Genomic DNA, 21,435 nt, shown 5'->3' on the forward strand with positions numbered 1-21,435 from the left:
TTTTGGCCTACTCAGAAGCATAATTGGCTGTGCATGACAACACAACATTAAATTCAAGTTCAACCACTTTCTCATAAGAAATTAGGACACTCGGAATTAAATTCGGTTGGCTATGATTCCTGTCCAGGTTTGTGACTTGTGATAACCATGGGTGTAAGATACAGTTTTTAGCAACACCATGGTTATTATTAAAATCAACCAAATTTCACAAATACCTGGTTCATTTACAGAGGGTCACATACAAACAATTTAATGGAAGGCTGGTAGAACTGAAAATTTTTATAGTGCCATGATAATGGTATCTCCAAATGCACCATCCAAGGCCCATAAGCTCTTCTGGTCTCAAAACTCCAGGAATATGAGCCACAGTGATCCGCTACTACATCACAAAACACATTAAAACACTATGTACCTTATACAGATCATTACCAAAACAAGACATAAGTATCAATATTCTATTCTGTACACCTATCATAATTGACTCTCATTTTGTGAAACAGTAAGGTGAATAGTAAACAAAATTTTTCTGTATAGCCAAGAATATCGAGTAGCATTTTGTAAGCATTCAAAATATGTACTATACAAGTATACATCTAACAAAATCACAAGAAATTTTAACACTTACATGTAAAATTTTGAACTGCAACACTGCTTCTGATAATAGCAGTCCATTCTTTGATATTTACATAAATATACAAACATATTTAAACTGAACTTAGTATTCTTTTCTCACTGCCCTTATTTGAAACAGACAGCCCGTCTTTGAAAAGCATAGCAAAATGCATACAACACTAAGCAAGATAATAATCAAATAATTGTGCTGCCTGCAATAGCATTTGGCAGTTCAAGTTTGCAAACATTTCAACACTCTATATACACTAATGGCCATTAAAATTGCTACACCACGAAGATGACGTGCTACAGACACGAAATTTAATCGACAGGAAGAAGATTCTGTGATATGCAAATGATTAGCTTTTCAGAGCATTCACACAAGGTTGGCACCGGTGGCACCTACAATGTGCTGACATGAGGAAAGTTTCGAACCAATTTCTCCTGGCGTTGCCATGTGAAAAGTTGTTGTGATGCCTGGGTAAGGAGGAGACGTGCGTACCATCACGTTTCCGACTTTGATAAAGGTCGGATTGTAGCCTATCACGATTGCGGTTTACCGTATCACGACATTGCTGCTTGCGTTGGTCGAGAACCAATGACTGTTAGCAGAATATGGAATTAGTGGGTTCAGGAGGGTAATATGGAACGCCGTGCTGGATCTCAACGGCCTTGTATCACTAGCAGTCGAGATGTCAGGCATCTTATCCGCATGGCTCTAACAGATCGTGCAGCCATGTCTCAATCCCTGAGTCAACAGATGGGATGTTTGCAAGACAACAACCATCTGCATGAACAGTTGGACAACGTTTGCAGCAGCATGGACTATCCGCTCAGAGACCATGGCTGCTGTTACCCTTGACACTACACCACAGACAGAAGCACCTGTGATGGTGTACGCAATGACGAACCTGGGTGCACGAATGGCAGAACGTCATTTTTTCGGATGAATCCAATTTCTGTTTACAGCATCATGATGGTCGCATCCATGTTTGGCGACATCGCAGTGAATGCACATTGGAAGCATGTATTTGTCATCGCCATACTGGCGTATCACCCAGCGTGATGGTATGGGGTGCCATTGGTTACACATCTCGGCCACCTCTTGACGGCACCTCAAACAGTGGACATTACATTTCAGATGTTTTCCGACCCGTGGCTCTACCCTTCATTCGATCCCTGCGAAACCCTACATTTCAGCAGGATACTGCACGACTGCATGTTGCAGGTCCTGTACGGGCCTTTCTGGATACAGAAAATGTTCAACTGCTACCCTGACCAGTACATCCTCCAGATCTCTCACCAATTGAAAACGTCTGGTCAATCGTGGCTGAGCAACTGGCTCGTCACAGTACTGTGGTATCGTGTTGAAGCTGCATGGGCAGCTGTACCTGTACACGCCATCCATGCTCTGTTTGACTCAATGCACTTGCGTATCAAGGCCATTATTACGGCCAGAGGTTGTTGTTCTGTGTACTGATTTCTCAGGATCTATTCACCCAAATTGTGTGAAAATGTAATCACATGTCAGTTCTAGGATAATATATTTGTCCAATGAATACCCGTTTATCATCTGCATTTCTTCTTGGTGTAGCAATTTTAATGGCCAGTAGTGTATATCACATTATCAATTGGCTGCACCCTTTGGGTTTTGGCAGTCTATTTCAGATTTATGTTCTTGCCCCACTTTGGCAAGTCTTTTATGGTGCCCACTCTGTATTTAAGGCAGTCCACGTTTCTTTTCAATTTAGCAACATTTGCCTTTAGTCATTTAAATGTAGGGTTTCACATATTTTACAACAATTTTTAGAATCTGAAACTTACAAGAAAGTATCAGCAATTTCATATAGGTACTAACATTTTTGTAAAGACATAAATTACAGATAAATACAGTACAGTAACTTATAAGAAGGGGGATTTCTTTTACTGTATAATATAAAAATTTTTCTGGTATCATTTCTGAATATACTTCATTTACTCATTCCTAGGGACATACAGTTTGAGAGCCACTATGTTATGGACACCAAGGCGCTTCTTGGACTCTGGATAGATTAAATAGTATGCATTGTTGTGAGGTATGGTCTCCAATCTTGAACCTGGCAAAATTGAGATTCCTATTGAGCATTTTAAATCTTGCTTCTGCTTTTTGCTTTGTTTTTTTCTTTCTTCTGGGCTAATCCCAAATCTGTATGTGGTGGGAACTCTAGTTTTTCCTCAATTAAACATTTGCTCCTATTATTGAGCAGGATTTTCTCTGTTGTGAATCCAGTAGATTCATGAGGCAAGGTATTCATTACACTCTCAAATTTAGATTCAAATTGAAGTATCTGCACTAGCAGAATAGAAATGCAGAAAAAACAAGTCTGAAAACAGTTTACCAGACTCACCAAAACGAAACAATAATACAATTAAATAGAACAACGGACTTGATCCCAACTGTGGACCATCCCAAATATAAAATAACAAATAATAGTAGAAAAACCCATCTCTTCATGGAGGGAGATCACACTAAACAATTCTACAATGTCAAGATGTTTGTCGACTATACTAAGGCCATCTGCAAGAGATCGGCCTGCTAGAAGAGGTGCCTGGCCATGGCTTCCGGGTTGGCAGCTAGGTATACTTCCAAGCAGTGCATCAAACTGCACTTCGCTGGCAGTGCTTCACCCTATCAAAGCCTGTTTTCAGATGTATGTGCCGGAATTATTTGTGATCATGTGCCTGGTGTATCAAAGTAGTTCCTGGGCTAGCTGCGACCTTTGGTGAAGCTGTTCTGTGAGGCTCATCGAATGGGTAGCAATCCCTGGCAGCTGTTGGTGGAGACCAGGTGCTGTGTTGTGGCCGCTGATAAATATTTGTGTTGACAACATAGATGACATAGATTTTCCTGGCGAATATACACCCTGTGATGCAGGCATCCCGTGTTGGTTGGACATGAAGTGGGATGCCGATGCAGTAGGCGCTATGGTGTATGAAGTGGGCAGCCACAGCAGACATCCCCCCTCCCCCCCTTCCCCCCCTCCCCGGCTGGTGGCAGCACAACCCACCAACGATCATTATCACCCAACATGAGGAGGACCCCATCTCTGACAGACAGGTCCTGGCGGTGGTGCCAGTGGGCCCGGACCACTGACTGTGGCAGCTGACAACAGTCTGATAGCCACCCATGCTGAACGTGGTCCATCAGTGCCTGGAGGGTCGGGTCATGTGCCATGCAATGTGCAACTGGCTTGGCATCCAGCAGCGACTTAGCAGCGGTGTCATCGAGGTGGAAACAGGCAACCATATCAGCACTGAACTCAGAGTAGGCGCCCACCGGGAACAAGAGAGAAGATCCGCGTTGGCATGGAGAGCTGTGACCTGAGAATGGTTGTCATAGGAATATGCCGCAAGGAGCAATGGCTGGCACTGGAGGTGATGAGCAGTCCTCATGGGAATGGCAGAGATAGCACTGAATAATGAGACCAGGGGCTTGTCCTTGAAGTACAAGGTGAAGCGACAGCCATAGATGAAATCGTGCAATTTCTTAAACCCAAAGATGATGGCCAAGGCATCCTTCTGAATTTGGCTGTAGTTACACTGATCCAGGGATAGCGGCTTGGTGACAAAGGCTACCTGGCACTCGACTCCATTGATGATGTGAGACAAGATGGCCCTCACACCATAGTCTGCCACATTGGCAGCCAAGGTGGGGTCATAAGGGACAAGGCAAGCTGGTGTTAGGAGAGAAGACCAGAACACCCTATCACAAGCCAGCGACCAGTCCCAGGTAACATTCTTACAGAGGAGGCAGTGAAGGGGTGCCACCAGAGCTGCGGCATGTGGGATAAAATTGCAGTAGTAATTGAGTTGACCAAGGACTGACTTGAGCTGGGAGATGTCCTTCAGTGGCAGTAGCTGCTAGATAGCCTCGACATACTGGGGCATTTGTCTAATGCTGGTAGTGCTCAAAACATGGCCAAGGTAGGTCGCCAGAGGAAAAAAAAAAAAGGTATTTCTCCTTGTTGCAACGTAAGCCGGCACCCTGAAGAACATGTAAGAGGCACCGGATGTTCCAGGCCAAGTCTGGGGTGGAGAGACGCTAGCAACTTAGATGTCATCAAGGTATTTAGCTGTCCCGAGAATGTCTTTTGTCAATGTTTCCAATTAGCACTGGAAGATGGCCGGAGTACTAGTGACCTGAACAGGACTCATCCAAAGTCAACTGGAGGAAGGCAAACACCTTGCTGCCAGCCAACCTAGGCAGGGTGTCTTCAACCCTCAATATGGGATAGTAGTCAATAACAGACTGAGCATTGACAGTGGCCTTAAAATCCTCACAAACGTAAAGAGTTCCGTTCGGCTTCTCAAGGACCATGTTGGGTGTACCCCAATGACTGTGGTGCACCAGGATCAGGATGCCCTCAGCCTCTAGGTGATGAAGCTCCTGCTGTAGTTCCTCATGGAGGTTGAATGGTACTGAGCAATGGTGGCAATAGGTTCTACACAACCTTCCTATTTCCCTTGCAGATCGCCTATGTCAGGTGGTTTCTTCAGTTTCTTGAGTTGAAAGTTTTAGCTATTTGAACTCTTCGTTGAAATGGTGTTGTATCATCAGGTGTTTCTTTCTTTCTTTGTTGAGTAATGACGTCAGAATTTTGTTTGGAAACATCATCATTGGTTGGTACAATGTTGCAGTTAGTTGCATCTTCATTGGTTTCAGATATACCAAAATCTTTGTCTTCTGAGCAGACATCCAGATCTGACCATTCTATTTCACTTTCTTGTTCTAACATGAATGCTTTTCTAAGACAGGCATTAAGTTCATTTTTTGACTTATCAGATATTAATTCAGGCTCGCAGTTTTCTTCTGATGAGCCATCATCCTCATCAGCTCTAATAACATCCACAATTATTTCATACTTCATATAATCTTCGTGTCTTCCAGATCGCATAGACAATTGTCTACATTTTCATAGTCTTCAAATTCCTGCGTTTTGATAGCATTAATGCTGAGGATTTTGTGCTCTAACATCCTTGTATCCATAACTCCCTTTTTATTGGCTGCACATGAACATTGTGCTGCGCTTTTTATTTCCTCCTTATTTTTGGGTCACGTCACCTTATCGATGTCCCTATTATCTCTCCTACCTTCAGCTAACTTTTTGGCCACATATGCTTTTTAAAATACTCGTATTCACATTGTGTGAGACCCCTATACAGATTGTCCATCTGCACACATCATTTTGTCACCTCTGAAAACTCTTTTTCAGCAGTTACATTACTATTTGTACTGCTACTCGTGCCTTCTCATGCATCTATGAATCATTCCTCTCTTTACTATTATTTGCCGTAGCAGTTTCACTTCTATCAACTGCGATGTTTACATTCTGTTCTGCCACCTCATACACAGCTTCTCTTGGACCAGCAGAGGTCATTGCTCTCTGATAACTTATAAGTTTGCTAATGCCGTGCTTGCTGCCTGCTATCAGGAAATCACCATAATGTGCACCTGTCGTAGGTGTTGTGTCGCACTTTGTCGTGCGAACAATTTCCTGTTTCATTATTCAGTGATTATTTTGGTAAAAGTTATTTTGTCTGGGCAAGTAATTGTAATTTCTTTCCATGTCAGTTACACCCTCAACATTAGTGGTATTCAGTTTTCCATATCGCTCTGGTGTGCATTTCATACGCAAAAAACCTCTACCTCGACTGACAGAGTTTCCTCTACCTCTTTGAATCACATTGATGGGATAACCATCGTTGCCTTTTTGTTCATTATGATTACAGATGTTACTGTTAGAATTATTCTGGCAGTTATCCCTGTTTCCTTGCCAGTGGTTTTCATATTTTATCCTTTCTTAGAATGCTAAGAAGCTTCAGTGGTTGTTTCATATGTATCTTTTAGAATCTTCTGGGGGATTTTTCCACAGTTACCAGATAATTTCTGATTATGATTGTCTACTTCTTAAGTGTGTCAACTTCCAGTACCAGTACTCACAGAAATCTCTTAAAGAATTCCTGCTCCTATTAACATGGAGTTTAGCTATGATAAACTCTCACCACAAGCAATTGTGCTTTTGTTCAGACCAGTATTCTTCTTTGAATTTTGGTTTAAATTCATCAAAAGTTATTTGTTCAGTATTCAGATTAATTCCCCCGTGCTTGGCATCACCTGCCAAGGCACAAATCATCACGTTTATCTTTTCCTGATCAGATAAATAATCAGAAAAAAATTCTTTTGCAATTTTTTACGAAATCTAATGGATGCCATCCATTATTTTTATTGATGGGATCAAACCTTTCCTCACCTTCCAACAATTTGTTAAGAGGTGTTCCGTTAATAATGACACCATGCCTGTCTCGTATTTTACATTCGAGGTCAGAAATTTTTCCTTGAATTTGCGAAGTGTTTTGATCACACTTCTGTATGCATCAACAACTGTTAGTATCTGAAACTGTTCTTCTCAAATGTGAGATTTCATTCTTGCACTTGCCAACTATTTCATTTTTCAGACCAAAAGTTTTTTCATCCACTTTCGTCACTACCAAAAGTTCTATTTTATAGATGTTAATGATTTCAACATCAAACATTTCATTAATGTCATTAATTTGTCCTGGCATATTACCCATGCTCATTTTTCATTTTTGTAATTAATTCCATTTTTCATTTGAGTAACAGTAAAACTTAAAGTACCTACTTTTTGGTCTACTTGTTCAATCTGTTGACTTAATTTTGTGTTAAGAAACTGCATTTGACTTTTGAGATGGCAAACCTGCATTTTAAGCTGACTTTCAAGATTGCTACCTTGGGTTGCAATTCGGTTGTCAAGACCTCTGATTTGTGTTTCCATTTGATCCGATGAGATGTTTTGTGTTTTGATTTGATCAGACAACATTTTTAAAAAGTCAATCACACTCAACGGTTGTCTACTTTCTTGTTCTACCATATTTTTGAGCTCTGACTCTACCTCATATGCTTCTTTTGGTTCTTTCCTTATTTGTGGCCAATCAAACATATCAACTGATTTGTTCACATAACTGTTACCATCTACCTAGTCCTCATCATTTGCATCCTCTATTTTTTCTTGTTTGAATTTGTGACAGTCTCGACATTTTGATCTGTCCCTTTGCATGCCCATGATCTTGTGTGGTACACTACCATCCAATTAGCCTGACAAATGTCCCTTCTAAAACACTCAAGAGGATAGTTTGCTTCAGATTATGTTGGGTACTCAAACCTCGGTGGCTTCTGCCCTGTATCAGTGTGACTTCTGGGCAGGACAATTACCAACTGCCCATTTACTCAGATTGGAAACAACCTTCTGAAAGGCTTTTACTAACTGCCAGCACCTCATTTCAGTCTTCTTTGACCTACATAGGCATACTACATGGCTTTGTGCCATCAAAGTTTAGTTACCCTCCATGACTGGCACTTCAATGGCCCCCTTCTGAATTCTATCCGTGAGTTTTTATCTCACCGGCTCTTCCAGTTTCGAGTTGTCACTACACTCAGTGCCCCCTCAGATTCAGAAGAAAGGTACCGCATAGGGTGTCACACTCTTGGGCTTGTAACCTGTTGGAGCTGTGGTTACCCCGGCATTGTAGGTTACAATTTTTGCACCTGGTGCAGCTCCCATTCGGTAGCATCTGCTCATAGCAAGAAACTTCACACAATCAAGGAGTCTACTGCAGTTTGGTGCTCTTCCTTCTGCTCCTCTCAGAAGGAGTCCACTGTTTTATGCTGTCTATGCATTGATAATACCAGGCTCACCCATTGTTTCCTCCTGCATAACGAACCACCACCATAATGCGGTTGTGGAGTCAGGCTGACAGTATCCCACATAGTGATGGAATTTCCCCTTCTTTTGGCCATTCCTGCTCAGTTTAGTCTTCCCAAATCCTTAATTTTATTATTAGCAGGTGATTCACGGATGGTTGAAGTGGTCCTCACTTTCCTCCGTGAAAGTGATTTTTATTTTCAGGTGTAATGTTTTTCTTGACCCTCATGGATAGACCGCCTTGTTTGCAGTTTTTAGTTTTGGTCACACCTTCTATGCCTTTTCTGTGTGGGTTTTAATTTCATTATTTTATAATTTTACTCCCCTTACTGGATCCATCCACTTTTAGCAGATGCTCTTTCTTCTGTGAGTAACTTCAGAATCACGGGAGTGATGCTCTCACTGTTTTGTACCATAAATCATAACAATTAATCAATCAAGCCTCAGCAATTGCAATTGGGCAATGCATTTCAGGAATTGTGACTGTCTCACCATAAGTACATTGTACAGTCTGGTGTTTTATGGACATTTTCTTGGCACTTCAAAAGTAGTTTATATGTTAGATAGTATGGACGATAAGGAGACAAAAGTTGTGTCAGTCGCTGGCATACTCATAAATGTACTCATATATTCCTCAAAAGAAGAATTACACAATACCTTTAAATAATAGATAAACACAGTGCATAATAATGTACAGTAACGAACATAGTAGAACCAGCATGTTATTGACAGTCACCTACAGTGTTGGTTAATGCAATTCTTCCCTGCCCTAGGCACTTCTTTCAAGAGACCTACTTTTTCCTGAGGTTTTTTGTGAAATCAGTGAAGGTATTTTAAATCTGTCTTGCAACTCCAAGAATATGCATATTTTTTTCACCAAATATGCTTCGTTTTATTGAAATAAAACAACAGCAGTGGTCTTAATGAAACACATATACTTTTTGGGTTGCTTTCTCCATCTAAACTCAGTTCATTACAAAATATGTTGATGTTAGTAGTTAAGATTTTTACTCACGTCAAGGAATGCCATCTGCTTGCAAGTTTTTTTAGGTATTTCCTCATTTGCACTATTGTTTCGTGTACCATAGCTCCAAAGACAGACTGTTGGCATACATCAGAACTTACTGTTGAGATCTCCAAATTTGTCAGGAAAAAATGCTAAAAAATTTGTAATGGAAAATTCTAAAACTTATATGGAAATCAGGGAAATATCAGGGAATTTCACTTGGAGGAACTTGTGGCAACCCTGTTACTACATTGTAAAAATATTGTTTTTCTTCTAATTGACTCTTAGGTCAAAATTTCTTCACCAATAACTGTTTAAACATTAATATCTTCTATTGCAGTTACATGTCTCTTTTTATTGTATCATTCTATCTTTCTCAAGTATAATCTCGCACAGCACATTGAACTACAAAGTCCCAAAATTCATTGTTAGCATTTTCCCACTAACTGCTTAGTGAAAGTCACATAATCATTTCATAGTCAACAGGCTTTTTGCTCTAGTTCACCTTGTACATCTATATAAAGGGTGGTCAGAAACAGTGTGAAAAACATGTAAGGGTGTTGCAGGGAACGTTATGCTGAGAAATAACTGTTAGCAAAACAATTTCATACATTGCACCATTTCTGAGGTATTTACCATTGGAGTTAGCCCGTCAGTTCATATCGTGGCAAATTCAAGCAGCTTGCTTGAGGCAGTGGTGCCAAACATATTCTTTGTTTGGTTTCCTCAACCCAAAACAATGTAGATTTCTCTTACTTAACATAAATTTTCACTTCAAAAAAGGCACATTTTAATTGGCAATGAGCATTTTAACAAGCACTAACTCACAGACCCATATATGTCTGTGCATTACCACATTTTACTGCCTGCAAGTGCTTGAAATTGTGCTGTATACTGGGCATACCTGATCAAATTTGTAGAATGTGGTGATACAAACTAACAATGCAGAAATGACTGAAGATTAACAATAGTGTTCCACTGATAAACCTGAAATAACAAAGAGCTATTGGAAATTGTATTGTCTGACAATTTTCTGAAAACTGCTTTACATTCTTGAAAATTTTTTTATCAAGAGGCTGGATCACACTATTTGTTCCGGGTGGAATCCAAATTGCACTAATAGTCTTCTCATTGTCCTCCAAAGCAATGAATTATTTTATGCAAATGGGAGGAAGATATTTTGGAAAATGATTCTCTCCCCTTTTTCCAGATCGTGCTACGTTGATTACAAGGTCTTACAAGTAAACGGACAATTTTTAAATTTTTGGTTCTAATTTACTTTGATGTTCCTGAAGACAAATGTAAAACTGTGGGAAAAGCAATGCAGTTGGCACACAGATTATGCACAAAACCTGATTAATTGAATTTACACACAACATTTTAGGAGATAGCAAGAAGCTTCATCTTCATGTTAGATATGAATTTTTCTACAGTATTACCTATTAGTGACATCTCTGCAAGTTTACTTGAGATAAACTTCGTACTTTTATGACTTCTATTTCTGAATAATTCTCTGGCTCTGTTTAACAAGGTCGAAGAAGCCTGGAAATCAGTAATTTGCATGTCACTTGCAATTCAGAACTGCAGTCTCATAGATCTTCCTTGATAAAGGTGCATTTAGTCCCACAAGCAGTTCTAAATATTTCAAGTAAGTTTCCTTTCACACTTTTGTGATTTTCTTTTTGATGCATATGTCATACTTCATGTAAATCGTTCTTCCATTTATACAGTTTATGTTTTGATTTTACAAGATGAAATTGACTTTGCACACTGCTTAAGTTTAAGTGTTTTCTCCCTTCTTCGTTTAGCCAAACAGTTTGCAGCCTTTACTTTTTCAGTGAAAACTGTTGATGTACACATTTCCTTTGGGCTTGGAAGATACTTAGTTTTTGTTCTGACTGTTCCCAAAATTTTTAACAAAATGTCAACATCATTTGAATGAACATCTAAGAAATTAGCTAATAAATAACACACATGTAGGTCTACAGAAGAAGTAGGTGATTTCAGTTGCATATTACATTCTTCATAGTTCATCTTTGCAAGGTTGAAGACATAATTGGATTTCACATTACTGTGAAACTCCAGAAGCTGCACAAAGACAGATGCTATTAACAAACATATACTGTATGAAGGACTCACAAAGAAAAGTAATTCAATTTTATATACATTGTTAACATTTAGCTTTTATATCCATTGTTAACATTTAGCGATACCACTAAGGCAAGTGCTAATTATTACAGATATTAAATGAGTTGCAAATTCAAACAGTTAGTAACTGTGAACAATCGTATCAAAGAAACCATCAAATAAAAGTGAAATTTACCTTAAAAATTATGATCACAATGTGCCGTGTTATCTGTTTACTGATATAATGTTAGCCAAGGATGTGTGCCTGCCATCGTTTGCATGCGCTGTGTACTAGAGCCACAGCGGGGTGTACTTTCCTCCAGCCACCTGGAGAGCTATGAATTTGGCAAACTTCAACATTAAAAAATGTGTTTTAGAAGCTAAAATTCTGGCATTGTGTTTCTGACAGCATATTCTTTCAGTATAAAAAATTTTAGGGCTGGTTTTGAAATGTCAGTTTGGACTGTCCGCTTGTTAGAAAGTGTAATGGATAAGTGTTGACAGTGGCTCAGAGTATGTGTCAGAAATGGTGGGCAACATCTTCTGAAATTTATCTTCAGTTCTTCCACATGTAACCATTAGTGTTCCTGTGCTTGACTGCATGCATATATCTTGTTTTCTTTATATGGATATCAATTGTATCTTGCAAACAGACCAAGTTATTTATAAAGAAATCATATGATTTTAGTACCCCACCCTTGTCTAGTTTAAAGTGCAGATAAATGAGCAAGTTGACTGATGTGCTGTAGATTACCCACAGGAATGTGGTTTCAAAATGATAGTACAACAGTGTGCACAGTGCCAGTGTTAAACCATATCAGGATGATGTGCAGTAGCAAGGGGCAGTACACAGCATGATGCACCAGCCAACTGCATCATTCTGGCAGTATTGTCGGTTGTGTGCACTTTGAGGCACGCATAGAACATTTAGCATCGATTTTCGTGCTAGAGAAGGAATGATTTCATTATGTGTTACATAATGCACACACATTATGTTAACAAATTATAGCAACAGTTTCATTTATCAAGAGAGTGTTAGAAGCAGGAACAATGTCGCAATATGAGCATTTGCCAATGTTATTAGCTGGAGGAGAGAACTCCTGCATCATGTGTTGTGGAACGGAGAGGAAAAAAGCATAAATATGCCACTGAAAAGTATTTACCATCTCTTTCTAAACAGAATGCTTGACACACCTGCCTTCTTTCTTTGAACAGGATTCACTTAGTCTTGCAGAATTACATTCTGTGAATCAAATGTTAGAAGTATTTGTGATGTAACTTAAAGAACATGAGATACTTAATTTTTTATAAAACAATAAGGATTGATCTAGAGAAATGTGAAAACAAAATGCGAAAATTGAAAGCCTCAAAGGAAAATTTGTATTTGGTGTACTCCAGGAGACCAAGTGTGAAAAAAAACCTACTTTGGAGTTTGTGTGTGCCAGGCGGGGGCGGGGGGTGGGGGGGGGGGCATGTGTATGTCCTGTGAAGATGCAAGAAACTCTTGTTTAAATAAGCAGAGAATGATTGATTGCACTATATAGATGTAGTGTCTTTTTGTGAACAAAGCATTGCATGGATCAGATTTTTAGTGACAAGAAAAATTCTAATAATTCAAATTATTTTGTGTCTGGGATTCAATTTTTTGCAGACTTCCATTGTATGAGCCTAATGTTTGAAGCATTTATGATACAGCATTTTATTTGTTTTCTTTATTGCAGATATACTGGACTGATGCAGGCCGCAATAGCATTGAAGTAGCGGAACTAGATGGGCGTAACCGAAAAGTGCTAGTGTGGTCAGGGCTGGAATCTCCTAGAGCCATAACACTTCATTATAGTAGAGGTCTTATGTACTGGTCCGATTGGGGCAAGAATGCCAGAATAGAACAAGCTGACATGGATGGAAGGAACAGGTATCCTCATATAAAATTCATAGTATTTACTGTTTTCACTAACCACCTTTGTCCTATAGTTCAGCAGCCTGACAGTTATGTAAGAGAAGGTCCAGATATTTACATGACACACACACACACACACACACACACACACACACACACACACACACACACACACACACACACACAATGATTACAAAGAAAATTCTTCAGTGCATATGTGGAGTTTGTCCTTCTAATGCTACTCCATATTCAGTGCAGTAAATTTTTTGTGCCATGAATCTGATGTAGAATGTTCATAGTGAGGGAATTGGGTGATAGTTGTAGGTAAACAACTAGTATTCTCTCATATGACAATTTATTAGCACTTCACGTCTACACCGATACAAGTCCATGAGGCTAACTCCCCGTTAGCGGAAAACATCATCCAAAACTCTCCATCTCAAAGATAGCACACTTACACTCTTTACAAATATCGATATTTACGGCGCTACACGCCACAACCCCCCCCCCCCCCCCCCCCCCGCGCAGTATGGAGTACGTCCCTGTGAATGGGGGGAGGGGGGGTGAGAAGTTAGGAAGGTAACATACAGTTCTTCAGCGTCAGGCGGAAGTGGTCGACTGGTAGGAGACCGGGGGGTGAAACCCGGTACGTCGACGGCAAAATCAGCAAGCGAAGCCGGCGGCCGAAGACGACGTCCTGTCCTGGAGTGGAGGTGTAGCACTTCGTCTGCAGGCAGGCGGAGAATCACCTTGCCAGAAGGCCTAACAAAGGCACGCAAATTGCCACACGCAGCACTTGTGCTTAATTTAAAGCGACGCACCACACGAGTTTCTGCACTTCCTCCCTCAATTTTGTCACACGAGAGTAACACACACGCCTTATCACCATCAACAACAACAGATAATTTATGTACGTCATCAGGATGTACATGTGTTGTGAATTCTTGGGTGGCACCTGTACGAGCCAGGTGGGGCGGCAGGGAGGTGTGGGGAAGCCATGGCAGGGAGAAGCGTTTGTGGAGAGGGGTGTGGCAGGTGCACTGGACTGCGCAGGCGACAACCTCGGGTGATCAACTGACGGCCGAGGGAGTGTGGCCGAAGGCAACGAGGAGCCCACATGGATTGAACGGCGTGACCAAGAGCTGTCACACGAAGATGGTGACACAATGGTAGAATCCAAGTGGCTGGCAGCTCGACTGCGAGGGCTGGGAGGAGTGAAGCCTCGAAAAGTTTGGCCACTCGAATTAGATGAGAGCAGAGAAGAAGCAGTGCTCGGCAAAGAAGCCCGCTGTGGAGAATCAGTACCCGAATGTATGGTATGAGAAGATGAGTGGCCACTTGAAGTAGGACTGGAAGAGATAGGGGCCGAATCAGGGGGGTCCACCTGAGGCTCAATGAAAGCTGGTTTCACTCGGTTGAGTGAGACTGTGGTTACAGAGTCTTTTATGAGGAGGTCCATGTTATTGACAACCTTGTAAGGACCTGTGTAGGGTGACTGAAGTGGGGCTTTGATTGAGTCATCTCTGAGAAACACATACCCACAAGAGTCTAGAGTGCGCAGTATGTACACGCGCGGAGGTGTATGACTAGCTGGAAGTGGCGGCTGAAGTTTGCTGCAGTGCAAGCGCACTCGCTCGAGAAGTGAAGGGAGTTCGGAGGGCCGAGGAAGTGGGGTGGGAGCGACTAATCCTCCAGGCAAAACCACCGGTTGGCCATACACAAACTCGGCTACGGAACCCTTGAGATCTTCCTTGAAAGTCGCACGAAGGCCAAGAAGCACCAAGGGCAGTGCTTCTGTCCATAGTGAGTCATGACAACGCAGGGCAGACTTTAAGGTACGATGCCATCGCTCGACAAGCCCATTGCTTTGGGAGTGGTATGCAGAAGTATGAACTTTGACAATACCACACATTTTACATAAATCGGAGAAAACTGAAGACTCAAATTGCCGTCCCTGGTCAGTAGTGAGGTAAACAGGTGAGCCAAATCTAGAGATCCACGAGTCTAAGAATGCTCGGCTTATTGTCTCAGAGGTAATGTTTGGAATAGGCACGGCCTCAGCCCACCGAGTCATCCTGTCAATGGCTGTAAACAAGTAACGGAAACCCTCGGAGGGGGGCAAAGGTCCTACGAGGTCCACATGAACATGATGAAACCGGCCTGGCGGTTGGGCAAAACAGCCAAGGGATGGGGAAGTGTGCCTGGAAACTTTGTTCTGTTGACACAACAAGCATGTCCGGGCCCAAGACTGACAGTTGCGGCGCATGTCTCTCCAAACAAACCGTTCAGATACCGGACGGGTGGAAGCTTTGACACCGGGGTGTGCTAATGTGTGTAATTTGTCAAAGACCTGGCACTGAAGGGGCTTAGGAATGAACGGCCGCAACGTACCAGTCGATTCATCACACCACACTAATTCAGGTATGCCGGGGAAAGTAGAGCGTACCGGTTTGAGAGAGGAGCTGTGGTCCGAAATCAACTGCATGGTATCAGGGTCCTCCGATTGCAACCGAGGTAGGTCTGTTAAGTCAATTAAGGTTGTGACAGCACCTACACGCGAGAGAAAATCAGCAACCACATTGTCCGCTCCTTGGATGTAGCGAATGTCATTTGTAAATTGCAAGATGTAGTCGATGTGACGAAAGCGTTGTGGGGGCGGATCAGACGAAGGATTTTTTATCGCAGGAACCAACGGCTTGTGATCAGTGAGCACATAGAAATCTCGTCCCTCAACATCAGTTCTGAAGTGTTTTATGGCCTCGTATACTGCAAGTAATTCTCTGTTGAATGCTGAGTATTTCTTCTGTGCAGTGTTTAACTTTTTTGAGAAAAACTGCAGGGGTGTTGTAACATCATTGTATGTCTGACTCAGTACTGCGCCGACAGCACTGTCACTAGCGTCAGTAGTGATAAACATTGTCGTGTCCGCACGTGGGTGAGCAATAGTGACAGTGGAGGCCAACAGCTGTTTGAGTTCGTTAAATACCTTGTCCATGTCTGGTGTCCATGGGACCTGGCGGGTGCCGGAAGTTTGTGAGCCTGCGAGTGCATCTGTGAGAGGTGCCTGCACCGCAGAAGCAGCTGGCAAATGTTTACGGTAATAATTAACTGTTCCGATGAACCTGCGTAATTCCCTATAGGTCTGGGGGCGTGGCATCTCAAGAACAGGCTTGATCTTGTCCTGCGGTGGTGTCAGACCGTCCGACGACACAACATAACTTAGGAATGTGACGGATGACTGGTGCAATTGAGTCTTTTTATTGTTCAGTTCTATGCCAGCAGCTGCAAACGTGTCTGTCACGACTTGAACACGCTCCTTACTCTGTTCCAAAGTATGAGCAAAAACCAATAAGTCGTCCATGTATACGAAACAAAAGTCTAAATTGGATAAGGTTTGATTGATGAAACGCTGCCACGTTTGGGGGGCGTTTTTCAACCCAAACGGCATAAATTTGTATTGAAACAACCCGAAGGGAGTGGTTATGGCAGTCTTTTCAATATCCTCCGGAGCCATGGGGATCTGATGAAATGCGTGCTTGCAGTCCAAAACAGAGAAGTACTCTGCACCTGCGAGCGCATGATTGAAGTCCGCAATGTGTGGGACCGGGTATTTATCAATGGTGGTGCGGGCATTTAAACGCCTATAGTCTCCGACCATACGCCAAGTACCGTCTTTCTTTTGATCAAACAAGATAGGACTAGCCCAGCAACCGGAAGAAGGTTCAATTATTCCCTTTTGTAATAAATCATCTAATTTTTCTTTTGCAATTTTCATAAATTCCGGCTTGAGGCGGCGTGGGCGTTGCGATATGGGCGGCCCAGCGGTTAGACGTAACCGGTGAACTGTGCCATTAGTGACTACTGCAATACGTGGCGCGGCAAAACAGTCAGATGTCCGTGAAGCGGAGCAGGCGGTGGCAGGCAAGCAAAGCTGTGGCGCTGAGGCGTGCCCATCGCTCGAAGGCTGCGTAGCGAACGCACGCATGTTAACCTGGGCGAGGTTGGTACACTGGTTTTTGGTAGTGGGCCATGCCGCTACGCACGCTGTAGGCCCGAGTGGGTGTGGCCTAACAGCAGACGGCTGTATTTCATTGCCACGGGCTTGGGAGGTTAATTGTTCATTCGAAACGCATGGAACATGAGCACACAGGCATACACTGTCATTACAAGGGGGAATGTTGACACAGTTTGCAGAGTTCACAACATTGTCATTAATGTGTGCGGGCACGGGAACACCAGATTGGCACGGACTAACCTTGTCTGTAGCCGACGAGTCGTCCGCTTGTAGTGACGCGAGGCGTTGTTGTGTGGAGGTCAACTCGTGATGTATGTCGCGGGGATGCAACAGCATTTCCCTACGTTCCATCCGCAAGTTCGGAGACTCGGCGCGCTCCGCTAGCCACTCGTTTGTCCAAGATAGGTTTGGGCACTTCTTAGCCCAGCGCACATGTTTGGTGTTAGCCGAACTGTCACTCGGCGGAGCGAAAGGAATATGTTTGTTCAGTGGGGGGTAAAACACAGAATTTTCCCAAAATCTAGTGACAACTGATAGTGCCTGAGGAAATCAATTCCGAGAATAGGTTCTTCAACTGTTGACTCTAAAAACGTCCACCTCAGCTTGCACTCGGGCGAAAGTTTCACTGTATACAGTGTAGAACCCGAACACTGTAAGGTAGACAAGTTCACTGCACGAAGTACTGTTTTGTGCGGTTGCACTTTATTGGTCGCTAGGCGAGCCGGTAGCAAAGAGACATCTGCGCCAGTGTCTACCAGAAACCGTACACCCGATTGTAAATCTCGGACATAGACTCGACCACACTTACTGTTGTTGTCCAAAACGGAATGCAACGTTGGATGGTGCACGTTGTTTATGTCGCAGGAGGTGGCACCGCTGCCTACCTGCGGTTGGAGTTTGGGTAAGAGCACGGCGACTGGCATTTGCGTGCTTCCTCCCCGAATCTCGCGTGGAAGAAACAGTAAGATTGAGCGGGCCTGTGCTCCTGTGGGTAGTAACTAGGTGACGGAGTATGCTATCCAGAATCTTCCACCGAGGCCGGTGCGCTGTCGTTGGGTGGAGCTGGAGGTGCAGGTAGGGCGGCTAGTTTAACAGACTTGTTATTAGCAGCACCAGACAAGGGCGTGGTGTTGGACAGCTTCTTAGTGCGGTCACGTCCAGAATGCAGTGCGTGGAGCTCACGCTGCCTGGCGGAGTAAGCTCTATCGGCGGCACGTAAACGTTCATTTACTGGCCTATCCTCATATGCAGAGATTGCAGTCTGGACAGGCAGAGGCAGCTTTTCTGTCCAGATTTCTGCGAGTGTGTCATCAGGCATAACTTGCTCGTCGACAAGAAGGCGGATGCACCACCACAGCTAGGACGGAGACCTGTCGCCGAGACGCTCTTCGTAAATTAGCTGTCGCACGTTTTCTCTCCTGGTTTTTGAGACGCGCTCCAGTATCGTCTTTTTCGCCATAGCATACTTCTCTGCTTCGGGCGGTGCTTTGACCAGATCGTAAATTAAATCGACGCGGTCGTGAAGGTGGTTCATGAGGCACACGAAGCGCGCGTCGTCGTCCAAAGCACAGACATTGAATGTTTGCTCAACCAGGTTGAACCAAAATTCCGGGTGAGCGGGTTTGAAGTCTGGTAGTTTCGGCAGATTCGGCACAGCAGTCACTGTGGAGGTGCACCTATTTCTTCGGATGGGAGTAGAGCACGAAGAAGATAGAGTGTCCGAATTATTGGCGTCCTGTAATGCGGGTATCGCAAAGTTCACTTGACTCCGGGGGGCGGCTGAGAAGCAACGGACGCACGAACAGTGTGAGAATCGTAGTCACAATGTGCATTCTCATTGACTAGATAGCTCGGAGAGAAGCCGCTAGTACTTACGTACGCCGGTGAATGTCCGTTATGCACTCTGTATTCATTCGGCCGTGAATGGTGGGGGTGGTTGTAAATGTCCGGGTAATTACTGTCCAGCACAGAATTGTTGACTTGATTATGAGCAACACAAGGATCCCACACATGTCCACAAGGATGCACACTCGATGTGATATTGTCTGTTTGGCGAGCATTGAGCACATGTTGACTAACCGGCGCGGAAGGATACACACGTGGCGGGAACTGGCTCGGCATTGAATTTACTGCTGGATTTTCCAAAGTGGCAAGATTCCGCTCGACACCACGAACTGTATTGAATTGTGCGTTCGACACAGGAGTAGGAATGTTCCGAACAACACTCTGTGGAGAACACGTGGAAAAGTCTAGGCTAACAAAGCCAGAGTCCGCGACCGTTGGCGGTTGGCAGAAACTGGCTGCACTCGATGAATTCCACTGCATGTTCGGGCTGAAAGATTCCGAAGGATCTCGCGGCATATCCACTATGACGGCAGGGATGCTGGAGAGATGTTGCTGAGATCCGGGCGGCGGTGAGTGCTGAAAGGCCATTGTCTGAAGCTAAAACACCGGCCCTCGCGATCGCGAAAAGAAAACCGACGCGGTAGGCGCGTAAATAACACTTCGTGCCGTAACTTGAATGCGTATTACACAAAACGGGGTCACCAGTGAGGGAATTGGGTGATAGTTGTAGGTAAACAACTAGTATTCTCTCATATGACAATTTATTAGCACTTCACGTCTACACCGATACAAGTCCATGAGGGTAACTCCCCCGTTAGCGGAAAACATCATCCAAAACTCTCCATCTCAAAGATAGCACACTTACACTCTTTACAAATATCGATATTTACGGCGCTGCACGCCACAATAGTAATCTGTACAGCTTTTTAATCGTTAAGAGCACTTTTGACACAGGGTGTTCCTTACAGGCAAAAGGAAAAGATAATATTTCAGTTGTGTCATTTTAAATGTACTTTTAATTTGCTATGGAACAATATATATTTACAAATATATTTGAAGATTGTATGTACAGTTGAGAGACAGAAAAATGAAAAAATCTGTTTCTTTCAGAAGTTATTAGTAGTAGTAGTAGTAGTAGTAGTAGTAGTAGTTGTTGTTGTTGTTGTTGTCTTTCTAAAGAATAATACACAAATGTCAGAAATTTACTTCATGAGATTGCCCTAACCAATTCTTCACATGTTAGACTAGAGGTGTATAATGAGATGTGAAATACTTTGGACTCCAGTCTCCTACCCCTCTTCTCCAACTACTCTTCTAGGTTTTAGATTTCATTGGGTGTTGTTCCTCAGATTTAGATATTATGGTGTGAAAATGTGGGGGAGGGTGGGGATATGGAAAGTTATATGTCTATTTTCCTCAAAGTAAACTGAACACATTGTTTCAAAAGCTTCAGATGATAATGTTAGTACTCCAAATGACAGCAGTACACAGTTGTGTTCACATAGTCTTCTGCTTTCATTTTAACATAAATAGACTGTGTGCTGTAAGTGTGAAGATAGTAAACTGAACACATTGTTTCAAAAGCTTCAGATGATAATGTTAGTACTCCAAATGACAGCAGTACACAGTTGTGTTCACATAGTCTTCTGCTTTCATTTTAACATAAATAGACTGTGTGCTGTAAGTGTGAAGATAGTGGAGCATTTTCTGCTCAGTGGCTGCTAAAAATGCTGAATATTCTACATTTTTTATTGTCAGTAATATCCTCAAACTGAATGTCATATAAGAGTAAAGTACGGTTGATATACTGACTGGACATCTAAAATTACACTTTAAATAATATTCTGTTTGCAACAACAACCAAAATAATCCTATACATTGACTGAGGCAGTCACACTAAACCTTTTTATCGATCATCAGTCCTCTGGTTTGATTCAGCTTGCCACAGTTTCCTCTACTGTGTAAATCTCTTTATCTCATGTTAGTACTTACCCTTATTGGCTTCTGTCATTTGTTAAATATATTCCAGTCTCTGTTTTCTGCCAAAATTTTTGCTCTCTAATTTCTCTTAAGTATGATGAAAGTTATATGCTGATGGCTTTACACATGTTCTATAATCTTATTGTTCCCTCTGGTTAATATCTCCCACTAGCTATTTCTTCACTGATTC

The 21,435-nt window shown here is 42.6% G+C and overlaps 1 protein-coding gene across 1 annotated transcript in view; it reads left to right on the forward strand.

Moving 5' to 3' along the window:
• The window catches only part of LOC126354146 (low-density lipoprotein receptor-related protein 4), a 765,275-nt gene that overhangs the window by 682,362 nt on the left and 61,478 nt on the right, over window positions 1–21,435 (forward strand). Inside the window, exon 25 of the mRNA XM_050003556.1 lies at window positions 13,227–13,420. Coding sequence (XP_049859513.1) covers window positions 13,227–13,420 — 194 coding nt within the window. The remainder of the gene's footprint in view (window positions 1–13,226; window positions 13,421–21,435) is intronic.

The sequence above is a fragment of the Schistocerca gregaria genome, chromosome 3, assembly GCF_023897955.1.
Source record: "Schistocerca gregaria isolate iqSchGreg1 chromosome 3, iqSchGreg1.2, whole genome shotgun sequence".
NCBI classification, from domain to species: Eukaryota; Metazoa; Arthropoda; class Insecta; order Orthoptera; family Acrididae; genus Schistocerca; species Schistocerca gregaria.